Source organism: Hylobates moloch, unplaced genomic scaffold (genome assembly GCF_009828535.3).
Source record: "Hylobates moloch isolate HMO894 unplaced genomic scaffold, HMol_V3 SCAFFOLD_18, whole genome shotgun sequence".
NCBI classification, from domain to species: Eukaryota; Metazoa; Chordata; class Mammalia; order Primates; family Hylobatidae; genus Hylobates; species Hylobates moloch.
The window spans coordinates 58,938,379-58,955,703 of NW_026652293.1; the positions used below are offsets into that span (position 1 = coordinate 58,938,379).

General features: G+C 43.0%; 1 protein-coding gene across 6 annotated transcripts in view; it reads right to left on the reverse strand.

Moving 5' to 3' along the window:
- SDE2 (SDE2 telomere maintenance homolog) overlaps nucleotides 1-17,325 on the reverse strand; it is a 65,572-nt gene that overhangs the window by 17,535 nt on the left and 30,712 nt on the right. For 3 of the 6 annotated variants that reach the window (XM_058430457.1, XM_032136876.2, XM_032136879.2), the window contains exons 5-7: nucleotides 15,988-16,108; nucleotides 12,616-13,108; nucleotides 7,476-10,247 (exon numbers count right to left, since the gene is read on the reverse strand). In XM_058430457.1, the coding sequence (XP_058286440.1) occupies nucleotides 10,026-10,247; nucleotides 12,616-13,108; nucleotides 15,988-16,108 (836 nt within the window). In that variant the 3' untranslated portion in view covers nucleotides 7,476-10,025. Of the gene's footprint in view, nucleotides 1-7,475; nucleotides 10,248-12,615; nucleotides 13,109-15,987; nucleotides 16,109-17,325 lie in introns of those variants that run through there. The other 3 variants (XR_009210696.1, XM_032136877.2, XM_058430458.1) reach the window with 3 other exon arrangements.

Sequence of the window (17,325 nt, forward strand, 5' to 3'; positions counted from 1 at the left end):
AAATCGCACTGCCACTGCACAGGGCCTGGCCTGAAGGATCTGTCAGCTCCTCGGAAGCTGGGCAGACGAGTCCCCTCCCCACACCTTGCTGTGCCCACTCAGGACTTCCAGGCAGTTCTAGGAGCCCCGCTAACCACACCTACGTGAATGGAGCTGGGGAGGAAGGGCGTCTCCTGGACCCTGCCTGCCTGAACACCAACTAAGGATGACCTGGGGAGATGAACCTAGATCAAAAGCAGCCACTTTTTCTCTGAATTTCCAGGGTGAGGGCTGGGATTTTGTCCTCCTCTTCCCCTAGCTTTGTGTTTCTGTGTTTTCTAGATGCAGACTCTGGGCAGAGGCCTCTTTTGCCTGCCTGGTCTAAGAGCAGCTCAGGTCAGGCATAATAACTGAGTTGAATCCTAATGTCAACACGTACATTTCCCACCAAGGAGAAATGCAGGGGCCAGTCGCAAATAAATATGTCAGAGCTACACACAACACAGCTATATATGCCCCCAGATTTATTTATTTATTTATTTTTAATTTTTTTTTATTTTTTGAGATGGAGTCTGGCTTTGTTGTCCAGGCTGGAGTGCAGTGGTGCGATCTTGGTTCACCGCAACCTCTGCCTCCTGGGTTCAAGCAATTCTCATGCTTCAGCCTCCCGAGTAGCTGGGATTACAGGCACCCACCAGCATGCCTGGCTAATTTTTGTATTTTTAGTAGAGATGGAGTTTTGCCGTGTCAGCCAGGCTGGTCTCAAACTCCTGACCTCAGGTGATCCGCTCACCCCGGCCTCCTAAAGTGCTGGGATTACAGGCATGAGCCACCGCACCCGGCCCCAGATTTATTTTTGATAACACAAAAATAAAGACATGGTTGTATACACAGATACTGAAATTCCTCTAGCGGAAAACAACAGCAAATGATTAAGATAACGTTGTTTGTTGAGGACAGAAGTAATAATGTTATGGGATATTCAGCAAGACTGTAAATGATTTATTCACCACCTGTACAGTGAAAACTGAAGCTAAATCTGAGAATTCAAGAATCAGAAAGAACAGAGCACCGGGCGCGGTGGCTCACGTCCGTAATCCCAGGACTTTGGGAGGCCAAGGCAGGCGGATCACGAGGTCAGGAAATGGAGACCATCCTGGCTAACACGGTGAAATCCCATCTCTACTAGAAATACCGAAAATTAGCCGGGCGTGGTGGCGGCAGGCGCCTGTAGTCCCAGCTACACGGGAAGCTGAGGCAGGAGAATGGCGTGAACCCGGGAGGCGGTACTTGCAGTGAGCCGAGTTCGTGCCACTGCACTCCAGCCTGGGCGACAGAGCGAGACTCCGTCTCAAAAAAAAGAAAAGAAAAAAAAAAGAACAGGGCCTAGTCCAACCCAGGCCAGCTGCACCTAATCATCAGTCTGCCACTTATGGTATGTAGGGGAGTGTAGGGACGGGGAAAGGTGGGTCTCACAGGATTTGGCCATCCTGCTACCTGCTATCCCACTGCCAAGCAACACTGCCACGCCACCTCCTCCCCACCTTCCCCAGCAGTCTCTCCCTGATGGCTTTGGCTGGCATTTGTTAGTGCACAGCGCCCTCTAGTGGTTACAGGAAGAGTCTTCCTCAGAAATAGGAATGGTTGGCTGGTGTTGAGCGACTCAACAGAATCCCTTTCTATAGAATTGCCACTCGTGCGCTCACTTCAGTTGCTCTCAGATTTTGGTAAAACAGTAAGTCCCAGTCATTTTCCTCAACCACCTTCAAAGACACCCATTTCTTTCTTTCTTTCTTTTTTTGAGAAGGAGTCTCTGTCACCAGGCTGGAGTGCAGTGGCGCGATCTCAGCTCACTGCAACATCTGCCTCCTGGGTTCAAGCGATTCTCCTGCCTCAGCCTCCCGCGTAGCTGGGACTACAGGCGCCTGCCACCACGCCCGGCTAATTTTTTTGTATTTTTAGTAGAGACGGGGGTCTCATCATGTTGGCCAGGTTGGTCTTGAACTCCTGACCTCGTGATCCACCCGCCTCAGCCTCCCAAAGAGCTGGGATTACAAGCGTGAGCCACCGCGCCCGGCCTAAAAGACACCCATTTCTACAAGCATATGTTTCAAAGCAGGGACATACATACACCCCAGCGGACATGTCACATTGTGTGTTGAGAGATGATGAATTTATTTGGAATTCTGTTTGTTGTTTTATAAATATGTTAGTACACTGGATTCATTCAACAGATATTCATGGAGCACATTTTAGGTATCCGGCACTAATAAAACAGATCAAGTCTCTGCCCTGGCAGAGCTTATTTTCTGAGGGGAGAGGGACATTTAATTAAAAAAAAAAAAGTATGATAAGGGGTAATAAGTACTATTAAAAAGACAAAACAAAACAAAACAAAAAAACCTGTCAGGACCTGGCACGGTGGCTCATGCTTGTAATCTCAGCACTTTGGGAGGCTGAGGCGGGCGGATCATGAGGTCAGGAGTTCAAGACCAGCCTGACCAACACGGTGAAACCCTGTCTCTACTAAAAATACAAAAATTAGCCGGGCGTCGTGGCACGCACCTGTAATCCCAGCTACTCAGGAGGCTCAGGCAGGAGAATTGCTTGAAGCCAGGAGGTGGAGCTTGCAGTGAGCCAAGATCGCGCCACTGCACTCCAGCCTGGGCTACAGAGCAAGGCTCCATCACAAAAAAAAACAAAACTGTCGGCCAGGCGCGGTGGGAGGCCGAGATGGGCAGATCACCTGAGGTCAGGAGTTTGAGACCAGCCTGGCCAACACAGCGAAACCCCGTCTCTACTAAAAATAGAATCAATCAATCAAATAAATGAATGAATGAATGAATAGCTGGGCGTGGTAGCGCACACCTGTGGTCTCAATTACTTGGGAGGCTGAGGCAGGAGAATTGCTTGAACTCCAGAGGCACAGATTGCAGTGAGCTGAGACAGCACCACTGCACTCCAGCCTGGGCAACACAGCAAGGCTCTGTCTCAAAAAAACCAACCAACCAACCAACCAACCAGTCAGGAAAGAAAGGGATGGGGGTGGGGGTTGCCATTTTAAACCCAGTGAGAGGTGAGAGAGTCTTCCCTGGGGACGTCTGGGGAAAGACTGTTCCCAAAGGAGGGATAGTCAGTGCCACGCCGGGGGGAGCACAGTGTGTTTGGTTGGTTCAGGAAACAGCAAGGAGGCCCTGGGGGCTGCGGTGGAGTGAGGAGGAGTAGATGAGGTCAGAGAGGGAAGAGGCGTGCAGTCTGAGAGGGGACTGCCGGCCACTGCAAGTGCGTGGGCTTGTACTCCAAGGCCGATGGAGGGCTCTGACAGATGAGTGTCATGTGGGGTGCACCCCCAAATGTTTTACTGATCAGACATGCACAATTAATGTTTGGAGGCTGGAGGGCTGCAGAATAAATTCCACAATAAGCCCACTGTTTCCTCACTGAGGCTCGCAGTTGGAAGAGGAAGCCTGTGAGCCGTCTTGAAAGGTAAGTACCAGCCTGGCAACACAGTGAGACCTTGTCTCTGCAAGTACTTTTTAAAAGATTAGCCGGGCAAGGTGGCACATGCCTGTGGTCCCAGCCTGAGTGGTGGAGGCTGCAGTGAACTGTGATTGTGCCACTGCACTCCAGCATGAGCTACATAGCAAGACTTCATCTCAAAAAAAAAAAAAAACTTTAACAAGGATAGGACATACCAGGCTAATCATCATTCCTACACTACCCCGTAATTGGACCAAATGATCTACTTGGTAAACTGAGGGATCCAGCACTACGGTATGGTGCAATACCCAGTATCACACTCCTGTTTTCATTGAGCATTTGTCTACAACTCCTAATTCCTTACTACTTTTTTGCAAGATGCTTTAAAGTCTGTCACTCCCATGCAAATTTCAGCTATGCCTCACAGCTCAATTCATAAAATTAAACAGATACCACAGTTTGCCAGATGAGGTCACCCAGCCCCGCACCAGCAAGGCCAAGGGTAGGACTCACAGACCACAGCTCTCCAACTTGTTTCTGCACCTCTGCCAGCCTGGCATGTAAGGAGTCCCCACAGGAAAGACATCTGACTGGTCATAAAGCTTTTATTTTACATATATTCCACTTATCACAAGGGTGGCTGAGGGAAGGGCAGAGCGTGCTAAAAGCCCCAAGTCCTCCCAGCCTCATTGGCTTTGATTCAGCTCTGTACACGTGTGTTTGGATTAAGGTGGACAGTTCTGCTGTGCTCACTGCCTTGCCTTAGATGTGTTCTAGAGGGGCACTGCCTAATACAGGAGCTGAAAGTCACACGGGGCTATTAAGCACCTGGAATGTAGCCACTGTGAATTGACAAGTGCTGTAAGTGTAAAATACACACCAGATTTCAGACTTAGCACAAAAATGTAAACTATCTCATTAATAATTTTTACTTATTGAAATATTTTGAATATTTTGGGGTTAAATAAAATATATTGCTAAAATTAATTTCACCTGCTTCTTTGTATTTTTTATTTATTTATTTTTTTTTGAGATGAGGTCTCACTCTGTCGCCCAGGCTGGAGTTGCAGTGACGCCTTCAAAGTTCACTGCATCATTGACCAGGCGTGGTGGCTCATGCCTATAATCCCAGCACTTTGGGAGGCTAAGGCGTGCAGATCACTTGAGGTCAGGAGTTCAATACCAGCCTGGCCAACATGGTGAAACTTTATCTCTACAAAAAATACAAAAGTTAGCTGGGCGTTGTGGCACGTGCCTGTAATCCCAGTTACTCGGGAGGCTGAGGCAGGAGAATCACTTGAACTTGAGAGGCGGAGGTCGCAGTGAGCCAAGATCATGCCACTGCACTCCAGCCTGGGCAGCAGAGTGAGATTCCGTCTCAAAAAAAAAAAAAAAAATTCACTGCAGCCTCCAACTCCTGGACTCAAGCAATCCTCCCACCTCAGCCTCCCAAGTAGCTGGAACTATAGGCATGCACCGCCACACCTGGCTATAATATCCTTTCCTGTATTCTAGTTCAGGCACACAAATAAGGCCATAAAGTTTAAGTCAATGTTTTTATGATTTTGATCAGAACCAGCCTAGAATTAACATCTGGTGTTCCTAGACTTTCTCGGGGGGTACTTTTCACCTTGAAAATCACTAACAGGTGCTGGCTCAAGATGGTAATATGAGCATATTTGTTTAATTCCCTCTTGCAAACTCCCATTTGAACTGACAAAAGGAATATGAGGAAGCTTGCGGTATAAGCACCAGAAGAGGAAGGAGTAAGGTAGCTATCTCCAAATCAAAATGTGTGGGTGAGTGAAATGGACCCACAGCAAAAGCCCATTAACATCCCCACGCACAGATCAGTGAGGGCTAGAACTACAGCCACCTAGGAGAGTGTCAAGATGGTCAGTTTCTGCTCATCAGCAGCCTCCTTACTTTTAGCCTTTAATGCTACAAGAGGGGGGCAATTACAAAACTCTAGTCTTTTCATTTTGCCAGTCAAGGTCTATTTGCCTGCAGGGAGCAGGGCAACGGCTGCTCACACTCCCATTCTAAATAAAGCAGGGCTCAGCTAGAGCTCTGGCAACCTGAAGAGGATAACCAGGCCAGTTAGGAAAGGGGCACTGGCCCAGCCAGCTTCATGCTGCCACAAAAGAAAGAAATTCTTTGGGCATGGCTGCCTGAGTCTCCCAAAGATGAACCTCGGATCTTGTAAAGTAAGCCTTCACTAGGCTGGGCGTGGTGGCTCAGGCCTGTAATCCCAGCACTTTAGGAGGCCTAGGCGGGTGGATCCCAAGGTCAGGAGATCGAGACTATCCTGACTAATACAGTGAAACCCCATCTCTACTAAAAATACAAAAAAATTAGCCGGGTGTGGTGGCACGTGCCTGTAGTCCCAGCTACTTGGGAGGCTGAGGCAGGAGAATGGCGTGAACCCGGGAGGTGGAGCTTGCAGTGAGCCAAGATGGCACCACTGCACTCCAGCCTGGGCGACAGAGCAAGACTCCGTCTAAAAATAAAATAAAATAAAAAAATTTTTTAAAGTAAACCTTCACTAAATGTTTCCCTGCTCCCTTTGGGTGTGCTTTTTAAGATCTGAACAGGCACCCACATAATTTGAAGAAAACTGTTTCCAACTACCCAAACTAGAAAAATAATCCTCCCTAAGCAACAGAACATACTGTGGCAGCCACGAAAATATGCCTCTCAGATCTCCTGCTGTGGGGAGCATCACTCAGTGATGCTCTGGGGCCACCGGGTTCACACTCAGGCCACACTTTCTGGGGACTCTTTATAGCCAACGAGCACAGTGCAGGTACTAAGGCAGGCCCATTCTGGCAAGATGCCAACTCCTCCAAAAGGCAACTTTGGCTTGAAAACTCTCCATCAACTTAGCTATATTACAGAAATCATCTGAAGAACACAGAGAAGCGTTTGGTGAAAAAAAAAAAAAAAAAGACAGACACTCAGAGACTGAGACCGAAGCTTAGTATATTTATAACTGAAGTCCCAGGAGAGAGAAAACATGGGTCAGGAAAAAGATCTGAGGAAATAATGGCTGACACTTTCCTATATTTGATTAAATGGCATAAATTTAGAGAGCCAAGAAATTCATCAAACTCCCAAGACAAAATACATAGAAAACCACACACACCTGAAACCTGCCAAAGAGAAAGATGCATTCTATAAAGGGAACAACTATTTGAATACCCACTGACTTGTCATCAGAAACAATGAAGGCCAGAAGACAGTGGAACAAGATCTACAAAGAGATTCTTTTTATTTTTTGAGACAGGGTCTCACTCTGTCACCCAGGCTGGAGTGCAGTGGCACGATCTTGGCTCATTGCAACCTCCGCCTCCTGGGTTCAAGCAATTCTCATGCCTAAGCCTCTCGAGTAGCTGGGATTACAGGCATGCACTGCCACACCTGGCTCATTTTTTTGTATTTTTAGTAGAGACAGCATTTCATCATGAAGGCCAGGCTGGTCTTGAACTCCTGAACTCAAATGATCCGCCCACCTCAGCCTCCCAAAGTGCTGGGATTACAGGCCTGAGCCACTGCACCTAGCCAAGAGATTCTTTTTAAAAAAGAAAACTGGCCAGGCGCGGTGGTAATCCCAGCACTTTGGGAGGCCGAGGTGGGTGGATCACAAGGTCAGGAGTTGAGAACAGCCTGACCAACGTGGGGACCAACGTGGAGAAACCCCATCTCTACTAAAAATACAAAATTAGCCGGTTGTGGTGGCACACGTCTGTAATCCCAGTTACTTGGAAGGCTGAGGTAGGAGAATCGCTTGAACTCGGGAGGTGGAGGATGCAGTGAGCCGAGATTGTGCCATTGCACTCCAGCCTGGGCAATAAGAGTGAAACTCCATCTCAAAAAAAAAAAAAAAAGAAAAGAAAAAGAAAAAGAAAACTAATTTGTTGCCAGGAGACACAAAAAATGCTACAGAAAGTTCTTCAGGCTTAAGGGAAAGGCTACTAGATCTTCAAGAAGAAATGAAGAATATTAGAAATGGTAAATATGTGAATAAATAGAAAAGATTTTATTTTTTCCTCTTAATTTCTTTAAAATACATGTCATTATTTAAAGCAGAAACTGTAACTTATGACAGGACTTACAATATATGTAGATTTAATACGTATGACAACTACAGCATAAAAGACAGGTATGATAAATGGATGTACATACTTACAAGATTTCTACATTTTACGTGAAGTGGCACATCAACTCTAGGTAGACTGAAAAATTAAGAATGTATATTGTAATCACTAGAACATCCAACTTAAAAAAATTATTACACCAGTATAGGTAAAGAGCCAATAAATTAAAATACAATTATAAAATAATCTTAACAGGAAACATGTAAAATATTAGAAACCTATTAATAATCACATTTAATGTTAATAAACTTATTAAAAGGTACAGAGAGAATAGATAAAAATGCAAGACTCAAGTATATGTTGTTTAAGGAAACTACTTTAAATAGGCACAGAAGCACAAAGTAAATTAATAGAGGTATACTGTGCAAACACTAAGCTTAAGAAGGCTGCAGTGGCTATATTCACATAAGATAAAGTAGATTTCAAACCCAAATTACCAGAGAGAGAGGGAAATTTCATAATGATAAAATGGTCAATACATTAGGAAGACATAAGTTATTAGAGCTTCATACAAAAACTGGTAGAATTTAAGAAAGAGACAATTCCACAATCGTAATTGAAGATTTTAACATCCTTTCTCAGCACCTGATAGAAATAAACAAAAAAAATCAGTAAAGACATAGAAAATCTGAAGAATACTATCAACCACTTAATCTCATCGATATTACAGAACATATTAACCCAACAATTCAAATTACATATTGTTTTTCTTAGAGACATGGTCTCGCTATACATTGCCCAGGCTGGTCTCGAAATGATCCTCCCACCTCAGCCTCCCAAAGTGCTGGATTACAGGCATGAGCCACCACACCTGGCCTAAAATATGCATTCTTTTAAACTGTGTGTGGTACATTCACCATGACAGACAATATATTGGATCATAAAACAAGTCTCAATAAAACTAAGAGGATTGAAATCATAAAGAGGATATTTTCTGACCTCAATGGAATTAAAGTAGATATCAGCAACAAGAAGATATTAAGAGAAAAAAAACAAATGTTTGCTAATCAGACAACCCACTTCTGATAATCCATGGGTCAAAGAAGAATTGAGGGAGGAAATTAGAAAATAATCAGAGGCTGGGCATGGTGGGTCACACCTGTAATCCCAGCACTTTGGGAGGCCGAAGTGGGTGGATCACCTGAGGTCAGGAGTTTGAGACCAGCCTGGCCAATGTGGTGAAACCCCATCTCTACTAAAAATACAAAAATTAGCCAGGCATGGTGGCTGGAGCCTATGATTCCAGCTACTGAGGAGGCTGAGGCAGAAGAATCGCTTGAACCCAGGAGGCAGAGGTTGCAGTGAGCTGAGATCGTACCATTGCGCTCCAGCCTGGGCGACAAAAGCGAAATTCCATCTCAAAAAGAAAAAAAAAGAAAATTAGAACTGAATAATAAAAATACGACATAATAAAATTATGAAGTCGCAACTAAAGTAATGCTTAAAACAAAATGTATAGCTTTAAATATGTATTTTAAATAACGTCTAAGATCAATGACCTAAGGCTTATCTTAAGGAACTAAAGAAAAAAGATCAAAGAAGACTCAAGCTAAATAGAAGGAAGAAAATAATAGAAATCAATTATATAAACAATTGAGAAAAATAAAACCAAATGTTGGTTCTTTAAAAGTTAAATCATCGGCCAGGCGCGGTGGCTCACGCCTGTAATCCCAGCACTTTAGGAGGCCAAGGCGGGTGGACCACGAGGTCAAGAGATCGAGACCATCCTGACTAACACAGTGAAACCCAGTCTCCACTAAAAATATAAAAAATTAGCCGGGCGTGGTGGTGGGCGCCTATAATCCCAGCTACTCGGCAGGCTGAGGCAGGAGAATGGCGTGAACCCGGAAGGCGGAGCTTGCAGTGAGCCGAGATCGCGCCACTGCACTCCAGCCTGGGTGACAGTGTAAGACTCTGTCTCAAAAAAAAATAAATAAATAAATAAAAAGTCAGATCTGATAAACCCCTACCCAACCTGATTAGGAAAGTGAGAGCAGAAATTACCAGTATCATAATGAAAAGGAAATTAGCAACACAGCTCCTAAAGACATTAAAAGGGTAAGAAGGGACCATTATAAATAACCTTATGTCTACAAATTTGATAACCTGGGTCAAAAGGATAGATTCCTTGGATAGATTCATTACCTAAATGACAGAAGATCAAGTCAAAAAATGTGAATAGCCCTATATTTATTAAACACATTATAGAAAACCAGACAAAGAAAATTTAAGGCCCAGATGGTTTCAGACATTAATTCTACAGACCTAACAAGGAAAAAGGGAATAGTTAGAATTGGGTTACTAAAAAGTTAGCTTTTACTATCAACAGGAATACTGGTCAAGAGTCCACATTACGCAGGTTATAAATGGTAGACACTATAAAGAAATAGGAATCAGCTCTGATGATACTCATTTTTTCTTCCCTTTCAAAGGCTTGGCAAATAAAGCCGGGTCAATTTGCTCCTTTGCCAGTCCTCTGACAGAGAAGAGTCTTGCTGCCCGCTCCTGCAGAGTGCCCCCACATTTCAGTCCAAGAGCCATCAGTTCACATTTGAGCTTCTCCAAACCCAGCAACTCTAGTTCTGCAACGGAAGTGAACGCCAATAAATCTATAGTTTCCTTATCAATAACCTGAGGGAAAAAAATAAGAAAATATTTAAAACAGGCTCCTTCCTCTGAATAAAGACTCTTTAACTGTCAACTACATTTCTTGAGAAATTTTCATTTAATTTGCCATACCTTGCAACTGAATTTTAATCATCATCCATCCACATGTTATTCCATAAGTATTCTCAATACACATAATAACTAATTTTTCATCTATATATTTAGAAACAGGCATTCAGAACAGTAACAGAAGTATAGCATTCCCAGATTTTTAATATTGCTTTCTTTTCTGATTTTTCTAGTAAACATCTAAACAGTAAAATATAGCCAGCCTATCCCCACACTATTCCCACAGAAAAGAACAGGCACTCCTAAAAGCTTAATGAGAATCCCATGCCTCTGAATCTACTAATTCCATAATCTTAATGCTTTCTATTCTAATTGAATAATTAAAACTAATTGTCAGAGCTCTCCCTTATATAACTCAACAAACTCAAATGCTGTTCAATAGACTCGAAACTGTTCTACCCACCAAGTGCCTTTACAGACTTTAAGACAAAATTAGCCTGTAATCCCAGCCCTTTGGGAGGTGGAGGCAGGCGGAACACTTGAGATTAGGAGTCCGAAACCAGCTTGGTCAACATGGTGAAACCCCGTCTCTACTAAAAATACAAAAATTAGCCGGGTGTGGTGGCGTGTGCCTGTAGTCTCAGCTACTCGGGAGGCTGAGGCAGGAGAATCACTTGAACCTGGGAGGTAGAGCAGAAATCACACCACTGCACTCCAGCCTGAGCAACAGAGTGAGACTCTGTCATTTAAAAAAAAAAAAAAAAGACAAAATTAAATACTGCTAATGATAACTTGAAAAGAATGAAAATGTTCATCTTTGAGTGATTTTTTATATTCAAAGAATAACTTTCTCTCACAGTTTTAAAATATTAAAGAGCTCCGGAGACACACTATCTTTCTAGTTGATCTTTGTTTTCTTAAAAAAGCTGTTTTGTTAGATTTCTCGGAGTTAACCTTGGCTTATTTATGACCAAATTCTAAAATACCACTTATGTGTGTTTAAAGAATCACACTTGGTTGTCAGGAATACAACAGCTATTACTACAACATAAAGAACAAAACTCCATGGCTAACATTGAAAAATATCAGGTTTTATCCTATGATTCCTTTTTTATTTTTCTAAGACTTCAGTCAGGATAAAGCTCTTAACCTAATGTATATACATAACACAAAAATTACATGCTTACAACTCCAAAGATTGTAAAGACCTTAGCGTAAAAAAATTCCAATATTCTCACCAGAAAGGGCAATTTATGCATTTTTACTTACTTACTGGGGGTAGGGGAAGGTGCTGGCTAAACAAATGGTAGGTTTTGTGTTTATCGAAGGAAATTAAGTAGTTTAGGTTTCACCTATTCTAAAAAGCAAACCATTAGATCAAAGAACAGAGATTTTTGCTGGAAGCCAGTCCATTGTAGATAGTGAAAAACCAACTTTTTGAGAGAATGTACTATGAAAATGCCTTTTTTATTTTATTATTATTTCTTGAGATGGAGTCTCACTCTGTCGCCCAGGCTGGAGTGCAGTGGTACAATCTCATCTCACTGCAACCTCCGCCTCCCAGGGCACAAGCGATTCTCGTGCCTCAACCTCCCATGTAGCTGGGATTACAGGCGTGCACCACCATGCCCGGCTAATTTTTGTTGTTGTTGTATTTTTAATAGAGACAGGGTTTCACCATGCTGGCCAGGGTGGTCTCGAGCTCCTGACCTCAAGTGATCTGCCTGCCTCGGGTTCCCAAAGTGCTGGGATTACAGGCATGAGCCACCACGCCTGGCTGAAAATGCCTTTTTTAAAAGGCTGACTGTAGGTACTTAAGATTTAATGATTAAATTTAAAAGGAGGTTCCTCTTCTATAGAAGAGGTCTTCACATTCAGCTGAAACTATTGTTCAAGCTATCCTCACATTAGAAAAAGCTGAGTAGCAATTTAGTGACAGGAAAAATGAGCACATTGCATCAAATCTAAAATGCCATCTATCGTAATATACCCTCGTTCATGTATTACTAAGAATAAATAATACCAATTAAGTTATAATATGTTATACACATCTCATTTTAGACATGCTAAAATGTGGAAAACATGCATCTTACAATTGATGCAATACGGAATCAAGGACACCACCTAGTGGCAACACAGTATAAATGCCAGAGCTTAAAAAGAGTCTGGGGAATAAGGCAAGCTCCATCATAATGTGTACTTCTTAAAATCAAATAAGCCTTTCACTAAGCAGCTGATGGGCAAAAGCACATTTTAATTTTAATGACTTATTGTGGAGATTAAATTGATTTGGTTCTAGGTATCAACCCCAAAACATACTTACTGCATTTCCTGGCTGGCTATCCTGCAGTTTGGCAATGGCAACGTTTTCCCTTTCTTCAGGTGCTACCTCAGCAACTCTTTCCCAATCAGTCCTTTCTTTTGTCTCTTTATCCTTATTCAGTCCAGCCCCAGTGGGTTCCTCTTCTATGGGTTCTTTACTCTCTGCCTTCTTCTCCTGGGTCTTTTCTGTTTCTGTATCCATCCTGCTTTCCATATGCTCTTTGGACTCCCCCAGCTCAGCACATGAGTCTTCTGAAATATGCCTCCCAGAGTCTGTCACCGGGATCTGCAGTTGTTCTGGTGATCCAGGGTCTGTATTCACTACTCTCGCCCTCTTAGAACCACTGGGAAATTTGGCTGCCATCTCGACACCATTGCTACCAATTTTTGGAGCATGGAAACCCATTCCTGAAGTGCTTGGTGCTTCTTCACTGTCATCATCTGAACTCTCAGAGCTGGACCCTTCTGCAGTCTCTAGTCCCTCCATGCCCAACCTGTCAGAAGCAACAGAAAGGTTTAACAGCATTTGTAGCTTCTATTTAAAGCAAAGAGTTGGCTGCGTGCGGTGGCTCAGGCCTGCAATCCCAGGACTTTGGGAGGCCAAGGCAGGCAGATCACGAGGTCAGGAGTTTGAGATCAGCCTGGCCAGCATAGTGAAACCCCATCTCTACTAAAAATACAAAAATTAGCCAGGTGTGGTGGCATGCGCCTATAGTCCCAGCTACTCAGGAGGCTGAGGCAGGAGAATCACCTGAACCCGGGAGGCAGAGGTTGCAGTGAGCCGAGATCGTGCCATTGTACTCCAGCCTGGGTGACAGAGTGAGACTCCGTCTCAAAAATAAATAAATAAATAAATAAAGCAAAGAGTTATAGTTTGTTCAGGAAACAGAATCTGTTTCTGCTAGCTTGAGATGGAGAACAGGCAAATTTTGGAAAAAGATATTCCAGAGCTTATAAACAGAAGGAAAAAACATTTCAATGAGACTGGAACCAACTGTCCCAAAGATCCAAGAGGATCTCCTTTCTAAAGTTCTGAATCTCTAAAAGCAAAATTGATTTTGCTTAAAGCTTTTTCCCCCGCATTAAATTACCTTCGATAGTTGGAAATTAGATAAAATAATAAATAGTTGGCTGGGTGTGGTGGCTCATGCCTGTAATCCCAGCACATTGGGAGGCTGAGGAGGGTGGATCACAAGGTCAGGAGTTCAAGATCAGCCTGGCCAATATGGTGAAATCTCTTCTCTACTAAAAATACAAAAATTAGCCAGGCCTGGTGGCGGGTGCCTGTAGTCCCAGCTACTTGAGAGGCTGAGGCAGGAGAATCACTTGAACCAGGGGGCAGAGGTTACAGTGAGCTGTGATCGCACCACTGCACTCCAGCCTGGATGATAGGGCAAGACTGTCTCAAAAAATATATATAATAATAATAATAATAATAAATAGTTATAAAGAAAATCCATCCGGGCATGGTGGCTCACACCTGTAGTCCCAGCACTTTGGGAGGCTGAGGTGAGTGGATCACTTGAGGTTAGGAGTTCAAGACTAGCCTGGCCAACATGGTGAAACACCATCTCTACTAAAAATACAAAAATTAGCCGGGTGTGGTGGTGCATGGCTGTCGTTCCAGCTACTGGGGAGGCTGAGGCAGGAGAATTGCTTGAATCTGGGAGGCAGAGGTTGCAGTAAGCCGAGATCGTGCCATTGCACTCCAGCTTGGGCGACAGAGCAAGAGTCTGTCTCAAAAAAAAAAAAAAAAAAGAAAAAAAAGAAAATTCTTCAGTGCTGCCCCTTGACTTGATTGGTGAAAAAAAATATATAAAGAAAATCCTAGGAATAATTATTGTTTTATAGAGGTGTTGCCCAATAATAAATATTAATACACACACACACACACACACACACACAAACATTTATAAATCCTATGCTTGGGCTGGAAGCGGTGGCTCACACCTATAATCCCAGCACTTTACGAGGCTGAGGCGGGAGGATCACCTGAAGTCAGGAGTTTGAGATCAGCCTAAGCAACATGGCAAAACCCCGTCTTCACAAAAAAATAAAAAAAATCAGCTGGGCATGGTGGTATGTACAGCCCCAGCTACTCAGGAGGCTGAGATGGGAAGATAGCTTAAACCTGGGAGGTCAAGGCTTCAGTGAGCCGAGATCGCGCTACTGCACTCCAACCTCAGCAACAGAGTGAGGAACCTGTCTCAAAAAAAAAAAAAAACAAAAAAAAAAACCTATGCTTTATTAATAATTACTCAAACCCAGAAACTACCCAAATGTCTACCAAATGGAGACTGGACAAACAAACTGTGGTACATTCATACCATGAAATGATACTGAGTAATAAAAAAGAATGAACTACTGATACATACACTACCATGGATGTATCTCTAAAGCTTTATATTAAGTGAGAGAAGACAGACACTAAAGGCTATATGACATCCTAGAAAAGACTAAACCATAGTAACAAATATCACACTGGTGACCAATGGTTGCCAGGGCCTGGAGGTGGGAAAAAGGACTTAACTACAAAAGGGCACGTGGGAACTATTTCAGGTCATTAAAATACACTCTATCTAGATTGTGGTGGTGGTTATGTGACTACATAGTATACATTTTTCAAAAGTCATAGAACCAATCAACCAAAAAGGGTGAATTTTGCTATATATAAATTATACTTCAATAAACCTCATTAAAAAAGTACAAACCACAGGTAGTGTCACCACCCTTTCTCTCAGAACATTTAATTTCCATTTCAGAAAGAACAAACACTGTATGCTGAACTCATAGTGTTATATGATCTTTGATTAATAATTATCTGTTTATCCCCAAAGGGGATAAACTTATTTTCAAGAACTTGGCCCAAGGGAAGTCACTGGCAACAAGAGGACCAACTAGAGGGACAAGAGAACTATCAGAAAAATGGACAAGAAAAAGTACTGCTGTGCTTTTTACCCTCAAGTGCAAAAGTGGTGAAGAGAAGTCTGGCAAAGTGACCAAAGACCTCAATGATGACTGAGAAAAACCACAGAAAACAACCACCTGGAAAGTACAACTTGATTTCCACCTAGAATTTCTAAAAGTTAAACCCCTTCAACACCAAAAAAGTAATTCAAATATAAAGCCATTTTTAAGTTTCAGTGTAAGGAAAAAATTCATCCTTTACATTCAATAAATGGCATTCACAGCAGAAACCATTACCAGTATGTACAATGTGACAATCACTGAAACCTAAAGCCTGAAGCACTCTGGAAATTTTCTGAGCTCCCACCAAACATTACACAAAAATGTGTTTATGCCAGATAAATAAGGAGGAAATGTCTCATGTCAGTCCTCAAAGATCAATTGGGAACGAAAGTGAAACACTTACCAGAAGCACCTCCTCTTTCCCGCACTGGCTCCTCTGTCTGTTTTAGATTTAGTAGGCCATTGCCGTTTCCGATTCTCACTGATTTCTGCTGAAACCATCTTGCTGGAGGCAGCCTGCATACCTAACCAGAAATTTTAACAACTCAAGTTTCTACTATAGGGACTAAGTTTAAAGAAATCATAAATAACATGGATTGCAAAAAGAGCTGCAACCTACAGCTCTAGATTTAAATTTCTTAAGATATCAACATTTTAGGGCCCGGCGCGGTGGCTCAAGCCTGTAATCCCAGCACTTTGGGAGGCCGAGGCGGGCGGATCACGAGGTCAGGAGATCGAGACCATCCTGGCTAACACGGTGAAACCCCGTCTCTACTAAAAATACAAAAAATTAGCCGGACGTGTTAGCGGGCGCCTGTAGTCCCAGCTACTCGGGAGGCTGAGGCAGGAGAATGGCGTGAACCCGGGAGGCGGAGCTTGCAGTGAGCCGAGATCACGCCACTGCACTCCAGCGTGGGGGACAGAGCAAGACTCTGTCTCAAAAAAAAAAAAAAAAAAGATATCAACATTTTATACAGTTAATCTCAAATTTACATAGATTTAAAATAATAAACATTCTAGTCTAGGAGCAGATTTTTTAAAGCACCATTGCACAATTTGTAACTTTGAGACTGACAAGTTCATACCCAGCCCTCCCCAAACCTAATTATTTATCCCTGCATTAGTTATTTGCATACACTTGTCTTTTTCCTGTTATGTAATAACCTTTTTGATGGAAAAAGATTGTTTCTTATTCCATTGTTCCCATACTAGGCCTGCCACGTTTTGGATGCTAAAAACAAAAGTTAATGAGAATCATTCACATTAAAAACTGACTTAAAACTGGCAGCAAATTCTTTGAGGTCTAGACATCTTCTGAAGACTTAGCTTATCCCTAAACACAAACAAAAAATGTTCTTACCTGGGGCCCATGGCCCCATGGAATTCAGGGGTTAAATATGCCAAATGTTGGCTGGGCATGGGGGCTCATGCCTGTAATCCCAAGCATGAGGTTAGAAGTTTGAGACCAGCCTGGCCAACATGGTGAAACCCCAACTGTACTAAAAATACGAAAATTAGCTGGGCGTGGTGATGCGTGCCTGTAATCCCAGCTACTCTGGAGACTGAGGCAGGAGAATTGCTTGAACCTGGGAGGCAGACATTGCAGTGAGCCAAGATCACACCATTGCACGCCAGCTCTGGGCAACAGAGCAAGACTCTGTCTTGGGGGGAAAAAAAAAGCCAAATGTTGTGTATGTGTTCTTTTTTAAAAAATATACTGTGTTCATTTTTGAGGATAAAA